Raw genomic sequence first — 18,430 nt, forward strand, 5'->3', positions numbered from 1 at the left:
CCCAGCAATCCTGGACCTTCTCAGTTATCCTTGCTTCAGGTGTTAATGGGTGCTTTTGCCCTTTCTGGATACCAGACCAGCCCTCCAGCTGAGTGTTAATATCTGCATATGCCTTTTTATGGGATCCAGAGCACATGCAGAACTGAAATAAGAGGGATCTGGTGTCTTCCTGGGATTTCTGTCATGGAGGAACAGTCTTTTTGTCAGTCACAGAGGTCCCTGCTGCATTCCAGATTCATGAAAGATGGAAGCCAGCACAAACACGTCTGCTAGCAGATCCGTGTGTTGTTCAGCTATGAGTGTACTGGCAAACACCATGCTGTGATACCTTGCTGCAGCCTGGCCCCTTCCCCAAAGACTCGTACATTTAGAGCTCACTCAGGTGAAAATACTGATAATGCACGTAGAGACTGATGCTATGCAGGCATCCCCTGAGACTCAGAGGCTTTGGTCACAGTGCTCACTCCTCTGCCCCTGCCCTGTTCAGGACATGCTGCTGTGCACACTCACACAGCTCAAGTGTCACTCCCCAGTCCTGATGTGACCCTTAACAGAGAGTCCCTCACGTGGCTTTGCCAGTGTTTTGGACCTTAATTGAGCTTTGGGCCTCTGCAGAGCAAGGCTAGGGATGAGTCTTCCTTTCCTGGGGAAGGAGGGAGAGGGATGAGGGAGAAGTGTGGAAAAATACCTGCTAGAAAAGGCATTGAGACCTCCCAGCTCATTTTACTTTTGTGTGATCTTGGCTTATTCCCACAGCTGGTGTCCATGCAATAACAGAAGGTGCGTTTTGAACTGCTGCAAAACTTCCATGTTCTGTGTGCTTAGGAAGTCCTCTTTTCCTTTTCACACCCACTCACCCTCTCGGGAGGTGTTTTAAGACCCTTTTCACTTTCTTGTAGGCTGTTTACATTTCACTGCACTTCAGTGAGCCAAAAGGGGCTCAAGGAGTTGGCCATATGCTGTACACCCTTGTGTGCCAACAAGGCTGTGACAGATCCAGCTGAGCCTGGTTATGACCCAGGCTGTGTCGTCTGTTTGTCAGTCCCTTGTTGGCCAGTGCCAAGGCATAAGTCGTGCTCAGACTTTTTTGGCCAGGTGAGGCTTGGGCCAGGCCAGACACGTGCCCACGTGCCCAAACCCTGTGCCGTAGCTCCTACTAGTGAGGCACATGCGGCACTCAGCAGAGAGCTCAAGGACTGGCTGTGCTGTGGTGGCTGTATTCCCACCTGTAGGGCCGAGCTCAGGATGCAGGGCACTTGCTCTGCGGCTTACGAAGTTTATTGCTGATACCAGACTGATCAGGACAGTTTCAAAAATTGGTAGTGCCACTGGAGCGTCAGGCGCTCTACGAAGTTAAAGGAAGGCACAGCTCTTTCCCTGTGAGAGTAGCCGTCCTTCCTGGTGTCAGAGCTGTTCCTTCACTTCTCATTTTAGCAATGTGGGTGCCAATATTCGACCTCTCCCTTTGCAGTTTAGGGGACTCCATTATAATTGTGTAGTTCTTGACAACTCAATAGCAGCTGAGGATCACCAGCTGTTTCACCGTAGAGCTACGGGTGGGAAACTGAGGCATGGAGATGAAGGTGCCTAAAGATGCCCTCAGAGTTCCCTGAGTGACTTGCTGAGGGATTATGCTGCCTGGGGTCCTCGGTTGCGCATCCCACGGACTGCCAACACAACCCATCATTGCAAATGAAACCGAGGGGAGCGGAAAGGAGTGACGCCTCCTGCCCTGCCCTGCTGTGCATTTGGCTTGGCTTGTCGCCCTTCCTCTCCTCTTCCTCCCCCAGCACCCCTCACTGCCAGCACGTGCCCTCAGTCCTGCCTCGGCCGGCAGCCTGAGCTGGCTCCTTTAAGGCAGGCACGCCGGGGAATTGTGCGTGGTGCCAGCCTTCACTGCAAGTGCCTCTCCCGCTTCCCCCTCGGAAAGTTTCCTGCCCAATTGTTATGTGCGATCCGATCTGAAAGTTGCTCTCTAAGCTTCTTGTCACATTTTGACTTAATGAAGTGCAACTGGAGTGGGAATTGGGGTTCATCACGCCAGTCTCACTGCGCTCCCTTGTTGTCAGAAAACAGGGGCGGTTGGGGACCGTAATGCAACGCTGCAAGTCGTTATCATTCCGGTCAGTCTGTTTAACACAAAATTAAACAAAGAACTAATTAGTGCCTCATGAATTAATAAATGCGCAGTTGCCGGGTAGGAAGGGGAGGAAGGAAAAAAGGTTGTTGAAGGAAAGATACTGAAAAAGTCGAATTAGGATGTTGTGTCAAGGGGAAAAAAAAAATCTGAGTCCACTTTGGCGAAGAGTTTGGATCCATTGGTTTCCTTGGAATAAGCTCCCCTCCTCCTCCTGCGTCCTGCTTGTCTGCTCTAGAGCAGCGATGTATGGGCAGGCACGGGGAAGAGGCAGCCTTTCAGTGCTTAAAGGGGGCTTATAAGAAAGATGGGGGAAAACTTTTTAGCAGCGCCTGTTGCAGTAGGACAAGGGGTAATGGTTTTAAGCTAAAAGAGGGTAAATTTAAACTAGATACAAGGAAGACATTTTTTGTGATGAGGGTGGTGAAACACTGGAACAAGTTGCCCAGAGAGGCTGTAGTAGCCCCATTGCAGGAAACATTCAAGGTCAGGTTGGACGGGGCTCTGGGCAACCTGATCTAGTTGAAGATGTCCCTGCTTATCGCGGGGGGGGGTGGACTAGATGACCTTTAAAGGTCCCTTCCAACCGAAACTATTCTATGATTCTATGATTTCTTCACGGTGTTGCCTAGAAGCTGGAGCTGGGATCCACAGGCCAGTAGCCAAATACAAATATTTATCCAAAGAGCTTTATGCCTAGATGTGGGAGCTGAGAGGTGTGGGGTGGAAGCCCTTCCTTGGAAAGGAGGGAGGCTTCAAAGATGGTCATGGCGAGCAAGTCTCCTCTCTTTGTCCGAATGCTTTGGAGCTTCGTGCTTTCTGCTGAGGGGTATTATGTCATGGCTGGGGCCTGTCCCCGGAAGGTTTGTCTTCCTCTGACTCAGGGGAGGGAGCCAGCCTTTGGTCTCCTGAGTCAGAAGAGGGGGCTGGAGCAAGTCAAAGGGGAAGCGCCATGGAGGAGAGCAAGGAGGCAGGGACAAGGTAGGGAGGAGGAGGAGGAGGGAGGGTGGCAGTGGGGTAAGCAAGAAGAGGGGCAGGGTGAGGTGGCACCCATGGCTTCAGAGGTGGCAACACGTTGCTCATGTTTCTGTAGAATCCAAGATGGTCACAGTAACAGTGTGTAATCTCAGATTAACTATGTCCCAGCAATGCTCCCCCTGCCCCTGCTCCTTGCCCTATCAGTGCTAGCCGGCCTCATTTCCCTCCTGGAGGCGTGCAGCGCTGGGGAGGACGGCTGGCACTCTCGCAGCGGAGCTGGACGCGCGGGCTGTGCTGGATGCCTACCCGGCCAGCCAGCCCCGCAGGTGCCGTGCCGTGCCACGCTGCAAGCGAGCGGGCTCTGCTCTGGCGCATTGTCAGGCAGGGAAGCAGGCAGAGCTGGGGGAGGGAAGAGTCCATCCTTAAGAGGACATGTCAAGTACAATTAGCGTTATCTGTCTAAATATGTACTGGGAACACAGAATACAAGAGGAGGCCTGGCTGGCTTTAATGGAGACATATGCAAGGTCATATTGCCTCATACAATCCCCCAATCTGATTTGGGGATTACACATTCTAAGTAAATTGGCGTTATTCCTCTTGCATCATTGATAAGCTGCGGCCGAAAGAAGGGGAGTAAAAAAAACAATTAAAAACTCAAACCCAAGAATTGACCGTGCACAGGGGCGAGGGAGTGAAGCCAGGAAGGCAGAGAGAGTTACAGGCAGAGAGCTCAGTAAAGGGGGAGAGAACAAAAGGGAGGGAGAGAAAAAAGAGCATGACAGAATAGCAGAGAAAGCGATGGAAAGAGCAAGGAAGAAGGGAAGAACAAAGGGAAGAAAAAGGTGGGAGAGGGGATGAGAGAGCCAGAAGGACAGAGGGTGCCAGGGTGGGAGAAGGACCTCAAGTGGGGGAGCTGTTACTCCAGCCGTGCCCTCAGCCTTGTTAGCACAAGGATTTGAGTGGGAAAGGAAGGAGACAGGCTGGTTATGCATCTTCCTCACCCGAGGGGCTCCCTGCGTTCCGTGTCCGTCCATCCATCTGGGATATCTCACCACCTCCTTCCCACTCTGGGTCCCAGCCAACACCAGGCATCTATCTTTGGCGCAGCGTGCAGGCAGCGGTGGAGTGTGAGTGACAGGAGGAGGCCGTCCGCACGCATGGAGCACCAGGGCCCCAAAACACAGGGGCGAGCCACAGCGGCAGCAGAGAGTCCCCAGAGCCAAGTCCCTCTCACTTTTGCTCTCCAAGGGGCTAAAGCAGGGTCCCTACAAGGAGCTGAGTTGCGGCACGCTTTGCTGCACCCTGGAGAGAGAGGCATGCTGTGAGCTGGTGCTTGATGCAGGCGGTTGGGGCTCCTGGATTCAACCACAGACTCACTGTGCGTGACCTCGGGCCAGTTTTTCATTTCACTGCCACGTCTCGGGCAGTTGTGATAGCTGTTTTGGCAGGGTTGCAAAACAGAGACTGCAGGAATGGGCCAAGCACCCTTGCCATTGTGCATGAAGCCACCCTGTGCTCCCTGCCACCTTCCGGCTCTGGGAGAGGGAAGTCCCTGGCTGGCTGAGTGTGGAGCAGTCCTCCCCCTCCCGCGAGCTGTCCTCCCACCCTGCCTGTGCAGGATAACCCCCTCCGGAAGTCTCACGGCATGGCTTTTATGCTCTGTCACATTTTTGGAACATATGGTTTTAAATAATTCAATTTACTTTTCATGTGTTTTGCTGTGACTTTTTTTCCCCTGTCCCTTTTCTCTTTCCTCCTCGCTCTCTGCATTCTCCAGGAAGGAAGACGCACAGATGAGTGGATAAGGGGGTTCAGTGCCTTGGGACCCAGTCCTGCACCCCGTCATCTTGTGCCTCATTGGTGTGCAAGGGAGCCCTCAGCATTAACACACTGGTGAACCTCTGGGAAAGAGGGGTCAGCAGAGGAAATGGGAAGATTGGAAAGGGAAAAATTTGGCATGGACCAGAAAGCACCCTTGGATGTGTGGGCAGAGTATGGTGCAGACCAGCACGAGGTCTGTCTGTGGTACCTGGGAAGCAGGATTCAGGCCAGTAATGGCCTGAGAGAATGAGCGTAATGGCCTGAGAGAGCCAGTGCTCTCTCTATGCTAAATTATTCCCAGTCCTTTTTAGGAGTCTTATGCACAGTTAGGTGCAGGAGTGATGTGTGTCTCGTGGTGTGCATGGCACTGCATGGTGGAGCCAGGAGCAGGAAGGCACTTCGTTCCCGTGCGAAGTCTGAATGCCCCATGCTGGCCCCGCTTGCAGCTGAGTTCTCACCCAGCTTTTGTGAGTGTCTGTGCCTTGGCTCTTGGTCAGGTGTGCCCTGTGTATTAACTGGAGTCTGTCTCTTCCTTCCCCAGGATGAAGTGAGTTTAGAGCTAAAAAAGAGGCAAGAAACCAGGCCTTGAAATCTCCGAAAGGTAGGAGAGACTTCAGACTGCAATGGGTATGTCACTACGCCCTCCTGGGTTCTCTTTTCCTCTGTGTGTCTCTCACACTTTATGGCCTGCTCGCTGTGGCTGTCTGCACTAGAACTTCTGGGATTGGCCTGTTGTTAGCTATAAAGAGACATGAAAATACAAGAAGGTCTAATGCAGACATGGCCTGTGTGTGTCCTAATCTCATCTTTGTCTTTGTACACCAGTTGTTCTGGGCACCTGGTTTTGTCACTGTGGGTTTTCCTCAGTATCTTCTCTACTGCCTCTATCTTTACAGATAAAATGTGTGTAAGGGCTTTGGTGAGGAGGGTACTGCTTTATCTTTGTCCATGTGGGCTGGTGGGAGATGGATAAGGTCCTCTCACTGAATAGGATGCAGTCTTCATCTACTGTGAAGTTTTGCTGAGCTCAGTTCACATAATTTAAGATGGTGATGTGCATGCTCTCCTCCTCCTCTGGCACATTTTTATCCATTCAGACTGCAGCATCATGCTGGTAGGATGGAAGCAGCTCTGTGTCTCCAGCAGAATTCTGACTTTTCTGGGTTTTCCCTTTACCTAGACCCTCATGGTCTGTGTTATTGCACAAAACACCCAACTTCGCAGTCTCCTAGAGCTGGATGGTCACTTAGTCCATGCCTGATAAGAATTAGAGGCCCAGAGCCCAGAGAAGTGAAAGGTGATTGCCTCTCTTTAAAAGCCTCGTCTCCATGTGGTGGGTAAGCGAGTCCCTATGCCACCTCAAGTGATGCTCACTGAGAAGTCCCTGCCACGCCAAGGCAGTTCCTGCTGTCCTTGCCTCCTCCTCCTGGCCCCGGGAGGACCACAGGGCTCCCTTGTGTGTCAGCCAAAGAGTTCCCACTCTTTTCCCCACGTCTCTGTGCTGTACCCTCTGCAGCGCCGCCAAGTCTAGCCTCTCCCATTGCTCCTCTCCCTCCCCAGGCACCAAGGCAAGTCTGAATACCAGGCCAGGGCAGGAATGGCAGTAGCGGTGGGGAGGGTGGGGAGTGCTCTGCCCTGTGGGACATCACCTCAGAGGTGCTGGGAGCACTCACTGCGGTGTGTCTGCGCTTAGAGCATCCCTGCAGTAGTGGGGACCCCTGAGGCCCAGCGTCAGGGAGCTCATAGGCTGAGTCCGAGCGGTATCAAGAGGGGCCCGGGCTGGCTGGGGCGGGAGGGGGCCCCAAGCCAGGCTGGGCAGTGTCAGAGGTGACCGGTGGAAGGCCAGTGTTATGTAAATACTGTTGCTGTAACATGGCAGGCCTGAATGGCCCTATGCGTCCATCCATCATTGCTGGGGAACAGAAGCCTCCCTGGGAGCACGGGGGGCCGGCAGCGCGGGGCATGCAGACACAGGCAGCATGTGCCCTACTCATAAACTGTTTGTTTTCTTTTTGTCTCTCTCGTTTCGGGACACCCCGCCGAGAGCAACTCTCTGTTTTGTCCTTGCAACCTCTCCCCCAACCTTCCCCCCGCCACTTCAGCCCTTCCTTTTCCTCCCTCCTTCCCCCCGCCCTTAAAAAAATGGGGGGAAAAAAAAGAAAAAAAAAAAGAAAGTCCCCAGTTCACATTGCGGCTTCTTTCTCTGACTTCAAAGGCTCCCCATCATTGTTTGGGATCGGCAGGCAGTGGCCCTGAAAACGTGATCACAGCCAGGCACAGTGTAGGTCACCACCGAGCGCCATGCTCCGAGCGCTGAAAGGAACAGGCAGATTCTTCCCTTTTCATGCTTCACAACCCTGGTTACAGTGCTCTGCCTCGCCCGCGTGCTCCTCGCTGCGTGGCTATTCTTGCTCTTTTCTCCTCCTTTTCCTCCCGCCCTCCCTCCATCTCTTTCTCTCAGGTCCCTCATTTCTCTGTCCATTTGCTGTCATTCTGCCTTCCTCTGTGCCCAGCATTACACACTTTTCACACTTTCTTCTCTTTCTTCTTTCTGTTGCTTTTCTTCCTCACTCTCTCCTGCCTGGTATGGCACCACTGCCCCTTCTCTCTCTCACCTCTCTTTGGTGCTCTGTTATATGAATCACTGTTTTCTTTTTCCCTTTTCCCTCTCCTACAGGTCAGGCTGGAGGTTGATTTCCTCATGCTCCCCGTTCCTGTTCAGTAGCAGCCTTCCTCTGACATTTGCCTGTGTTTCTGTCTTCCCCAGTGATATCTCACTCACTGTGCCCAAAATTGCGGAGGTTCTGTAATCTCTGGATTAGCCCCAGACAGCCTGCAGTCCTGTTCTCCCCGCAAGGTGCAAGCCGACTGCTTTCATGTGCAATGGGCTTACTCCCCCGGAGTTTAGCACAGCCTTACGTGGGGAGGCAGCGCACGGTGCCTGCCAACAGTGTCAACTTCCAAACTTGCTCTCTGGCTTTGCTGGTTAACCTGCAAGGAGCTAGCAAGTAGGGTTAGTGTTGCGGCCGAATTTGTGAAGCCAGGCGCTGACTTCACGTCTATCCCAGGGAAACAGAGGAAACATTTGAATCTTGTAGGTCTCATGTGGAACATGACACAGGTGGTAGTGCTGGAGGGCAGAGTTAGGCAGAGATGAGGCAGAGTGAAGCAGGCCCAGCAGTTTGAATGGGCCTCCCAGAATACTTTTGCAGTGGATTTCAACCGGGGAACATCACCTCATTGTTCTGAAACTTGGGCGCACGTTTGGCTGCACGGTGAGCCACAGTCAGATGGCAACTCCTTGCCTGCAAAGCATCCCCCCCAGCAGCACCAAGAGTTTCATTTTATCTGCAGCAGAACAGCACAGGACTCAGCACCCCTCCAGCACCCAGCCGGGGTACAGCTGCCCTGTCCTCCGCCCCCGGAAGCGGAGATCACGGTGCTTGTGCCTCTGGTGATTTGTGAGGTTGTTTTAATGCCGAAGAGCCCACCAGGACTTGTCTCTTGCTAAATAGGCATATTAAGGGACATTGCGGCAGGGGTTATAGAGTAATAATTTGTCCTAATGAGCTGGTGTCACGTTCTCCTAGGCCGAGCTGTGCGTGAGCAGGAGCCGTGGTAGGAAGGGGCTGCACTGGCTGACCTGTCAGCCCAGGTTAATGAAGTACTGTGCCGCTTGGGGGGTCAGAGAGCAGAAGCTCAGCCAGCCTGCAGTGGCTCAGGGGGGCTGGAGGGGAAGGACAGGGCTCTCCCCTGAGCTGAATGTCCCGGGCAAAGGCCTGTGCCCTGCAGGACAGAGCAGCAGGATGCACATTATGACACTGGGATCTCTGTGCTGTGCTGGTGGGCTGAGTGCCACTGCATCCTCATCAAACTGTCTCAGCAGGCAGAGGTGAACCTGCTGCAGCTGGGATTTGGCAGGGGTTTGTCCTCTGGCCTTGCAGGGCAGCCCAGATTGGCACATGTGGAAGGAGGCTGGAGAAATAAGAAAGAAGAGATCTCACCTCTTTTACAGGTGCTCCCAACACTGGCAAGGCTGAGCTCCCACACAGCCAGACCAAAAGAAAAATTCCTTGTGACACCAGGGGTAGGTGCAGGCAAGTGGACGGTGGCGATGACCAGTGTCTCTAAGAGGTTTACAGAGAGATGCCACGTGTTCATCTTCACTTTTCTCTGTGCACAGTGCATGAACAGCCAGAGGAAGTTCTCTCTGTCCTTCCTGTTCCTTCTTTCTCCTCCCCTTATGCTTCCCTATGGCTTGCTGAGGTCCTTTGCCTTGCATGGCAACTCTAAACCCAAGCAGTTGCTTCCATCCCTTCTGGGTAGCTGTGCAGCAAAGGCACAGGGAGAGTTTTGCCAGTCTCCCACGTGAACGGTATTAGGGAGCAGGCTGGCAGCAGGACATCCTGGGCAGCTGTGGTTTGAGCAGGGCTCCGCACATTGCAGGAGAGGGCAGGAGAAGCCAAGAAGGGGGAGCCCTGGCCCACCTGCTGCCTCAGGGATTCATGGCCTGCCTTGCCCCTGTGGATCACACACCACCCCATTTGTGCTGGGGCAGGATAGTGCCCTTGGCCACACCAGTGCCCTGCAGCCTACAACGCAAGCCCTGTGTACCATCTTCCTCCTCCTCCCACTCGCCTTCCTTTGCTCCTTCCCCCCCTGCTTCTCTTTGCTTTTCTCTGTCTCCATCTCTCTTTCCCTTTCATCTACTCAGAAGGCTTTACTCTACTTCCTTGTCACCCTAATTGATTGCATTAACCTTTCAGCGTATTGGATTTCCCCAGCACCGTGCAGAGAGCACTGTGCAATATGCTTATAATCTGGGCTGTAATGGACAGGGAGCAGTCAACGAGCCCCTGCTCCAACAGGTTCTGCTGACAACTTCTTCTTGGGGAGGAGGAGAAGGAGTGCGTCAGTGGGGCCTGCCCGGCACGGCTGTCCTGCAGCCTGCACAGACCCAGCCTCACCGCTCCCCAGTGAGCAGTGTGGCAGGGCACAAGTGGTGGCAGCTTGTGAGAACAGAGTCCTTTGAAAAGGATCCAGCTTGGGAAGGGGAGGGCAAGTGTCGTAATTGACCCTATTCCTGTAATTTTTCCTTGTGTCTGAGCCCCCCTCTCCCCTGTCTGCTCTGTCTACAGTTTTGTTCCATCTGCTCAATACTAAATTAATGTACGCTTTACATTTAGGCACTTGTTGCTAGTGGCAGGATAAGAAGACAATATCATGGAATCTGCATGTTTTCACATCGTGCTTGAATTTGTCTTTTCCTTTCATTTCGGTGTATGAGGATATGAGGGAGGTGGACACTTTTCCTGGAGTTTCAAAGCTAAAAGCATAGGAATATTGTGCTCATGAGGAATACAGCACCAGGGTGCAGAGAGATCAGGAGGTGGAAGCCCTGGATTATATCTCAGGCTTGCCCTTGGATAAATCCTTTTACTCCCTGGTACCTTACTTTGCCCGCAGGATGGTGGAGCTGTGATTTTGGTGCCCTGTAACGTGCTGCAGAGCCTGCAGGAGGGCTGTGGGGAGACCCAGGGCTGTTATCTCAGCTCACTGGGCAAGGGTGGGAAAGTGACTGCAGACAGGCAGTGAAGCTACACAGCCAAGTGTCACTGCTCATGCTGACTGTGAGGCAGGAAATAAACCCGCAAGATCAGTGGCAAGAGCATGTGAGTTGGTTAAAGGCCTGGCGTCCTTCTGGTGGTCAGGGCCAGAGCCGAGACGTGCTTTACCGTTCGTTTATTTTAAAGGACTGCAATGATGGATCTGCCACAATCTTCTGGCAATGGTGCCCCCTTTAAAGTATCCTAGCGAGGCTTCAGTTGAGCAAAATGCTTTGAGCATTGGGTTGAATTTTGCTTAAGCCAAAGTCATTTAAGCACATATTTAGAAGTTTCATTCGACATGGACTGTAGGATGAGACCTAGACACTTGTGAGGCCCTTCTATAGTTCTCCTTTTTAAATAGCATTTAGCCCAAGATGGGTCTTCATTTATGGTTATGGCTCACAGTGTAAAAAATAGCAATAGTGGAAGGGTTTCTGTTCACTTCATAGGTCTTTAGCTCAAGAGTTACATCATCTTGTTAAAAGCAGAGTTACTCCTGCCACTTTAGAAGGTGGCCAGCCCACTCTGCCCTGGAGAAGTTTAGAAACTTTGCAAGTTCCTAGGCACACCAGGAGGAGGGGACAGGGCTGTATTGTGAAAGGTAAAGGTAAATCCCCAGTCTCTCTTTGTTTTTCCAGGAAGAAAGGAGAAATTACGGAAGTCAGAGGGAGGAACAAACTTTATTTCGGGTGATCATTCTGAAAAGTGGGAGGCTCCTTACAAAGCAGGAGGTAGTTGAGGGGAGGGACTTTATTTTAGGTTAAATAGGGAAGAAATAGGAGCAGGAAGCAAAGGATGAGAAATTTAAAACAAGCAAGAGAGAAACAGTAAGCGAGAGCAGCACCTCCTAAATGGAAGAGTAAACAGGCACTCCGAGGCATTAACTTAATTGATTGTTCTGCAACAGGCTGAACGCTGTGTTATTCTGTCGCCGTGGCAACAACCCAAAAAAATTGTCAGCCTGTTTGGATGAAGTGAAGCGAAACATTCTCTAATTTGCGGTGATCCGGGTGTTTGTTTTCCTTCCGAAGAGGCGGGGGCTCTATTGATCTATTGTTTGCACAGAGCTTTTTTTTAATGGCGATATGGGGAAAGCAGGAGGCTGGGGTGTGCTCCTGGGGCAGGTGAGGCAACGGGGGTGTCTCTGCCGTGTTTCCCCAGATCTGCCTTTGCAGGGTGGCCATGCAAATCCAGCAGAAACTCTAGCAGTAGGAACTGTCCCAAGGAAGCTTGAGGACAGGGGAAAGTGTTTGACTGTGATGAGCTTGTGCCAGAGCTACTGCTTCAGTCTTTCCTGTTCTCGTCCCTTTGGGCTCTTGCAGTTCCTTCTGTATTACAGTCTCTGGTTTTAGGTAAGGACAGCTACGACTGCCTCAGGGACAAGAGCAGTTCTGTCCCCCCTCAACTCCTTTCCCAGATCCACGCTATTCCGTTTAATGTGTGCAGACCTGTGCCTGTGCACACCCTGTGCTTGTGGGAATGTGTCGTTGCACACTCACTGGAGAAGAGGAGTCATGTTTGAGTTTTATGCCAGGACCACAATTGTGGTAAGATAACAAAGTGCCCACTTTGAGCTCTCTATGACAGCAGCAGAGAGGTCAACTCCCTGGGCCAAAGCACGAGGGATTTTGTCCCCTGGGATAGGGGGCCAAGCTGCTCCAAGGGGCTGTGTGGGACGGGAGGTGGGGACAGCCACGGTGGGACGGGTGGGAAGGGTGAATTGTGGCAGACACAGCTTGGGCCAGACCCTGGGGGGTGGCGCGGATGGGGGAAGAGGCACCACAAGTTGTGCAGTGGCTTGTGCACCTCGTCAGCTGCATCTGGCCATGCACAGCCCTGGGAGCCAGGAAGGAGCTCCTGGGGATGCTACTTGCTGTCAGCACATGCTTGGTTTCAGAGTGAAATGTTGCTGCAGCACTTGCTTCAGCTGGGAAATGTTCAGTCAGAATGGGAAAGCCCAGGAGACCAGGGAGCAAGCCCACGTGGCCAGGGGTGAGCATCAAGGCCTTGGGCCAAAGACATGATGCCAAGAGACGGGTGCTGTGGCAGTGGAGGGGAAAGCTGGCAAAAAGGTGCCTTACAGGTCTGCAGCAGGGGGAACAGGCAAAGATGGCTCTGAGCCAGTGGGAGGGTGAGTGGCAGAGGTGGCTCTGGGCCAGCGAAGGAGAGCAGAGAGGGTTTCCTTGTGACAGAGGATCAGTAAAAGGGACACGCTGCTGACCTTCCTTGTGCATGGCCCTGCACGGAGGTTTCACTCGTTCGTTTCGGGTTTTCTGCGCTCCCACAGCCTTCGGGCACCCCAGTGGGGAGCCCCATGTTTCCCATCCAGGCAGATCACCCTCATTACTCCTCAGTGTCCCAGCCCATGCACAGCTGGTCCAGCTGCTGTACAGAGGCTGTCTAGTTGATCCCTAAGATTTCAGGGAGAGCTGTAGAATACATTAGTGTCAAGAGCTGGAGAGTGTTGCTTTGTGGGGTGTGCAGGAGCAAAAAAACACAGTATGTGCCTGTGCTCTTCCTGCCTCCCTCTCTGCTCTTTTCTTTGTTGTCTTGGGTTTTTTTCCTCCATTTGTACTGTTTTTGCTTTATCACCCTTTTCCTCTTCTGTCTCTCTCTCTGTCTCCCTCTCCTCTATTTCACTCTGTCCATCTGGTTTTTAACTCCTCTGCTCTGTTGCTCTTTCTCACAGTGTAGATGTGAGGGGGGATAAGAGACTGTCGCTGGCAGGTGAGCAATGTCACTAGCTACTGTATCCTGCTTGGGGATCTGTCCCCTGTGCTCCTGGTGGGTGTGCGTGGGTGGGGGCACCATGGGCAGGTGAGAGAGGAGCACTTCACGTCTCCCGGGAGAAAGACGAGCTGCCAGTGAAAGTTTGGTGGTTATTGGCGTAGGGAGAAGCTAAATAACCCTGTAACTGGTATGAAGGTGAATTCATGGTCTAGTGAGCACTGAAAATATGAGAGGGCTCTGAGACAGGCAAAGTGTGGAGAGGGGAATGCAAGTCGCCCATGGCTCAGGGCAGTGCTGTTTCTCTAGAGTGGTGTGGGGACGTGTGCTGTTGCCATCCTGAGCACCAGCTGCATGCAACACACTGCCTTCTGGGGGACCGGCCACGACGAGGAGGGTGCTCGGTACTGCAAGTTTGGAGACAAATGAGGCACGCACACATTGACACGGCAAGAACGCCTGCAGAGGAATTCTGTGTACCTCTGGCTGTGGACAGCCACGCAACATCTGACTGCACAGCTCTGTACACCTGGGTGGCTGCTTGCCCACACGGTGCCATGAGGCTGTGCACATACATGTGCACAAATGTGCCGACAGCTGTACCCATGCAAGATCTCACAGGTTCACATCTCTGCATGTCCTCATGTGTAGATGCATCCACAGCTATGTGAACACAAGGGCGCAGGCACACGCACGCTACAAATTCAGTCTTCTGCTGTCTGCATCGGCTCGCAGTCAAGTCAAATTCCTCTCTGGTGTTAGTACACTCTAGTCAGGCAGCACAGACGGATTTATCCCAGCATATCTTGAATGTCTGTGCGGTTACCTGCTGTGAGCGGGAGAAGAGTTGCAGGAAATCTATTCTCCTTCCAGCTGGGAGAGGCTGATGCCTTGGAGTACCAGGAGATGTGCAAAGAGGAAACCCCCTTCAGCTTTTCACCTGGAGCTGGTAATCTCCTTGCGCAGAATCCCTGGAACAGGGGAATTGCATTTGAAGCTCAGCCAGTGGTGATTTAGTGTTAGACGTTTGCAGAAGAGACTTTGATTAATTCGTAGTAAAATCAAGTAGCACTTGGGTGCCAGCACCACATTCCAGGGTGAGCCGGCGACCGAGGTGCGCGCTGGGCGGGCTGCCAGGTGCCTGAGCAATCTCCGCGGAGGTGGCAGCGCCATCCAACCCACAGCCTCTCCCTGCTTGGGCTTCTTAATTATTAATTTATTTTTCTCCCTTCCTTGGCAAAAAAATAGTATTTGGTAACGACCTCAAATTGCAAAATGCTGATGATTTGGAGAATGTGTCACAGAAGCTCCAGGGTGATAAAGGGGAGACGAATCCCAGCCAACAATCCGGCTCAGCCAGTTTGCCTATTTATTAAAGAAAAAGCCCAGATCATTAACTTTTTTGTTGTTGTTCTGTTTGTGGGCAACTCCCTGCTGGCAACTTTCGGGCGCCCAGTAAATTAAACCGAGTATCGGCCTGGTTCGGGGCAGCCTGAGCACCTAGTTAAAGCTGTGAAATGCATTAGAAACTGGCTTCGTTTATGTTAGCGCATGAATAAACCCTTTAGGGTACCATGCAAAGGTGCTCTCTGGCATAAAAGTGGTGTCGGAAAATCCTCACTCGCTGCCTTATGGAGGGTCAAGTATTGTAACTGGAGAGCTGAGCTTCACTTCTCCTCCCACTGCTTGTTCACACAGTTAATTGCCCCTCCACACGTTGCTGTGCCATGTTGGTCCCTGGAGAAGCAGGGCTGGAAGAGAGCATCTGTAGGCACAGGCTTTGTTGGTTCCCCATTTGCCTGCTTGGTTTGGTTGTTGAATAAAGAACAGTTTAGGGATGGGCTTGCCTGCCTGGTGCCTCTGTGAACTCAGAGAGTTCCCTGTGCTATCAGGGAAGGGTGATCACGTCCCCCTCCTCTGGAACATCCCACGTGTTCGCTGAAGTAGTGCTTCAAGCTAAATCAGTTTGCTGAAGGCTCCAGCTTCCCTTAATTCAGTGTCAGGACCGGGCTTGCATGGCTATTATTCAAGAAGCTTTATCAGAAGCACAAAGCTAGCATCTGCCCTCCTGCTTCCCTCTGGGCATCACCAGCTCTCCTGCCCTGGGTTTGGCACACAGAGACTCGAGGGACTGCCTCACGGAGCCCATTTGCAGGCAAAACTCGTTTCAGCTCCTAGAGAGTCTCGGCTGTTACGCTGGCTAGAGGAGCGCGGTGGCTCGTTGCTAGTCACTGGCAGAGCAGTGCAGAAGTGCAGAGAACCAGCTAGAACTCAGAAGCTCATCTGGGAAAAGGGAGCAAAGATGCTGGGATCGCTAGCCTCTCCCCTTTCCTCTTTCAACCCAACTCAGTTGTAATTAGGGCTGGATTTTAGGTTTTAATCTCAGCTGATGTCCGATTTCCCTCAGAGGTAGCCACCTTCTTCCCTAGGCCTGGTTCACCTCCCTCCATGATGATTTCTCTGGTGAAGCCTGCCTAGACCCGTGCTCACGTGGGTGCTGATGGGAGGAGAAGGGTATTTTTCAAGGTTTCTGCTAGGTTTTTTTCTTCTGAAATACAAGGATGTGCAATTTTTTTAGTTTCAATTTAGCATTGGAGAATTTTATAATTTAGTAATTAAAATCTCTGATAGGCTTTAGAAATTGCAGCTAATTGAATTTAATGGGAAGATGATTTTCAATTTTATTTGATTACCCGGACCCCTGGCATTGGTATTTATGGGAAAAAAATGGGAAATGTGCTGTGTGGGCTAAGATGGCATAATTGAATTAGGGCTAATCGGATTTCTTCGTCATGAATTTCACTATAATTTTCCTATAATTTTCCATTAGATATCTAGTTTACAAATATTCACAAAGAAATGAAGCTCTTTCGGAATGGAGATTGCTGGCTAACAGGATTATAGGGACGATAGCTCGGCACTGCCAGCCCGGGCTCCTTCAGTAATGCAATCGCTGCGTCTGCCTCACACTTACCGCCCGCCGCTGCTCCCCACACCCCCTCCGGCCCACTGCCAGGGCTCCCGAGGGGCCGCAGCCGCGCTTTCTCTGGGGTCTTTGCTGCCTCTTCACGGTGGTGTCCATGTGCCACTTCCCTGCACACATAGCCTCGTGCACAGGCACACATGTCCCTGCCGGTGCTGTGCCGGCGCGTGTGCACGCGCAGCATTGGTGTGTACCCAGGGTTGCTCAGAGTCACTTGCGTGCGTGCTCGCATATCCCCTGTGTCAGCACCGGCGATGCTCAGGCAGCCTCGTTGCACAAGCAGGGCCAGCCCACGCGGATGCACGCGTGCTGCATCATGGGCATCTCTCTGCATGCACTTGTCACTGTGTCTCCCGCACGAGGGGATGCTTTGCCTTCCCTCCCTGTTCCTGTGGTGGGAATGCTGCTGTCACATCCCAGAGGAGGGGTCGCAGTCGGTCCCCACTGTGTGTTGTCCGAGGTCTCCTCTGGGGTCTTGCTGTCCATTTCTTACCTCCTCCATTATCTCCCCTCACTTCCCTGCTGTCCCACCTGCTCCATCAGGGACAGTCCGCAGCATCCTGCTGTACCCACCTCAGTGCCCTGCATGGAAGCAGGGCTGACACAGCCTCTGCCTTTGATGGGGCAGGTAGAGCAGAGCTGATAACGTGCCAGGCTCCCTCTGCCTTCCCTCCTTTCTGCCTCTTGCTCCTGCCCAAGCCGTGTCAAATGCAGAGTGAATTTATGGAGACCATCCCTACTCCACAGCATCAGTCCTGTAAAATCCAGCCTGTTTCTCTGCCTGTTCCATGTCTGTTGCTTCCTGGGCTGCATGTTGAAAGCCTTTCCCCATCTGCTGGTGAGACCCAGCCCGTTTCAGGACACAGTTGCTGGGGGAGCGAGTCATTACCCTGGGGAGTAAGTAGGGTAGCAGCTCCTGTCTATCCAGAGCCACTTGCCATCTCCGTGGCATCAGGCCTCCCACATATGTCCAGAGCAGGACAGTCTCTGCTAAAATGTCTGTGACAATCCAGCCCTGTCCTGGGCACCCAGGCGGGCATCACGCCAGTGTGTGGCAGGAGCCGTATACATGTTTGTACACTTATGTGTGAACGTGTGTGTGTGCACATGGCATGTGCTCGCGTTTTTGTTTGCATCCAAGCATGTCTGTGCAGGAACACAAGCTGGCTTGCAGCTCCTCTAGAGAGAAATCACCTTTTTGTTTTGTGCTTGCCCTGTGCTCTGCAGGAATGGGTCTTGCCCAGCCTGGGACCTGCCCTTGGGCAGTGGTTTCTGGTGCCTCCGGAGGCCATCCCAGTGCCTGGTGTGCCGAGCTGGGGCTCGGAAGCTTCATGGGAGCAGCTCTGGGCTGGTTCAGGGTGGCATTTGCTGGTTTTGCAGGCAGAGCGCCTGCTCTTCAGTGCCAGGTACCTTCCCTGTTGGATGCAATGCCTGGGTAGGACTATCCCCTTGCCTCCTCGCCCTGAAATCCCCAGGCTGCACCTTTAATCGCTGTAGTAAATTGTAACTAATTGTTAGTGCATTCAAACCCCTGCCACTCCTTCCCCCCGAGTCTTCTGGGCCCCTGTGGAACACGAGGACACACAGTGTACGTTCACTGCTGTATGGCCCGCTCCTGCTACACTCATTCCCCTCTGGGCAGTGGTCAAGAGATGAGCAGCATTTGGCTTCCAGCAGATGCTGGAAGCTGTGGAGTGTCTGGAAGAGCAGTAGCCACATGGTGGGGAGCTGGTGTCAAACTGTTTGAGTAACGCCAAGGAATAGTAAATGGCAGAAGCGATCTCGGCAGAGCCCCACCCAGCACACTGAGACTCGGCACAGCCGCTTTGGCAATGCTTTCTGGGCGCCATGTGCCAATAATGTGATTGAAACTGAATTGAGAAGGAAGGAGCGAAAGAGAAGGAAAGGGAAAGAAAGCACGGATTGTCTGCTCCTGCCGCCCAGGCCCCGAGGCCTCCGGGCGCCTCCCTTGACGAAACAGAAATCAAACAAAATTACAGAAATAGGGCAAGAGCATTTGCCTAATAGACTCCCCAAGCAGGAGCAGGAGGAGGAGCACAGCACTGCCAGATCTCCAACCTGCAATCTGAGAGCCAGCGCCCTGAGCCCACATGAATCCAGAGCACGGCCCCAGGCCCCGGGGTCAGCTCCAGCTAAGGAGGGAGAAACTGC

At 52.7% G+C, this 18,430-nt stretch overlaps 1 protein-coding gene across 5 annotated transcripts in view; it reads left to right on the forward strand.

Annotated features, from left to right (window-relative positions):
* CASZ1 (castor zinc finger 1) overlaps positions 1–18,430 on the forward strand; it is a 212,326-nt gene that overhangs the window by 92,702 nt on the left and 101,194 nt on the right. For 3 of the 5 annotated variants that reach the window (XM_069782508.1, XM_069782510.1, XM_069782509.1), the window contains one exon: positions 5,481–5,566. In XM_069782508.1, the coding sequence (XP_069638609.1) occupies positions 5,563–5,566 (4 nt within the window). In that variant the 5' untranslated portion in view covers positions 5,481–5,562. The remainder of the gene's footprint in view (positions 1–5,480; positions 5,567–18,430) is intronic. The other 2 variants (XM_069782511.1, XM_069782512.1) reach the window with 1 other exon arrangement.

Source organism: Haliaeetus albicilla, chromosome 4, assembly GCF_947461875.1.
Source record: "Haliaeetus albicilla chromosome 4, bHalAlb1.1, whole genome shotgun sequence".
Taxonomy (NCBI): domain Eukaryota; kingdom Metazoa; phylum Chordata; class Aves; order Accipitriformes; family Accipitridae; genus Haliaeetus; species Haliaeetus albicilla.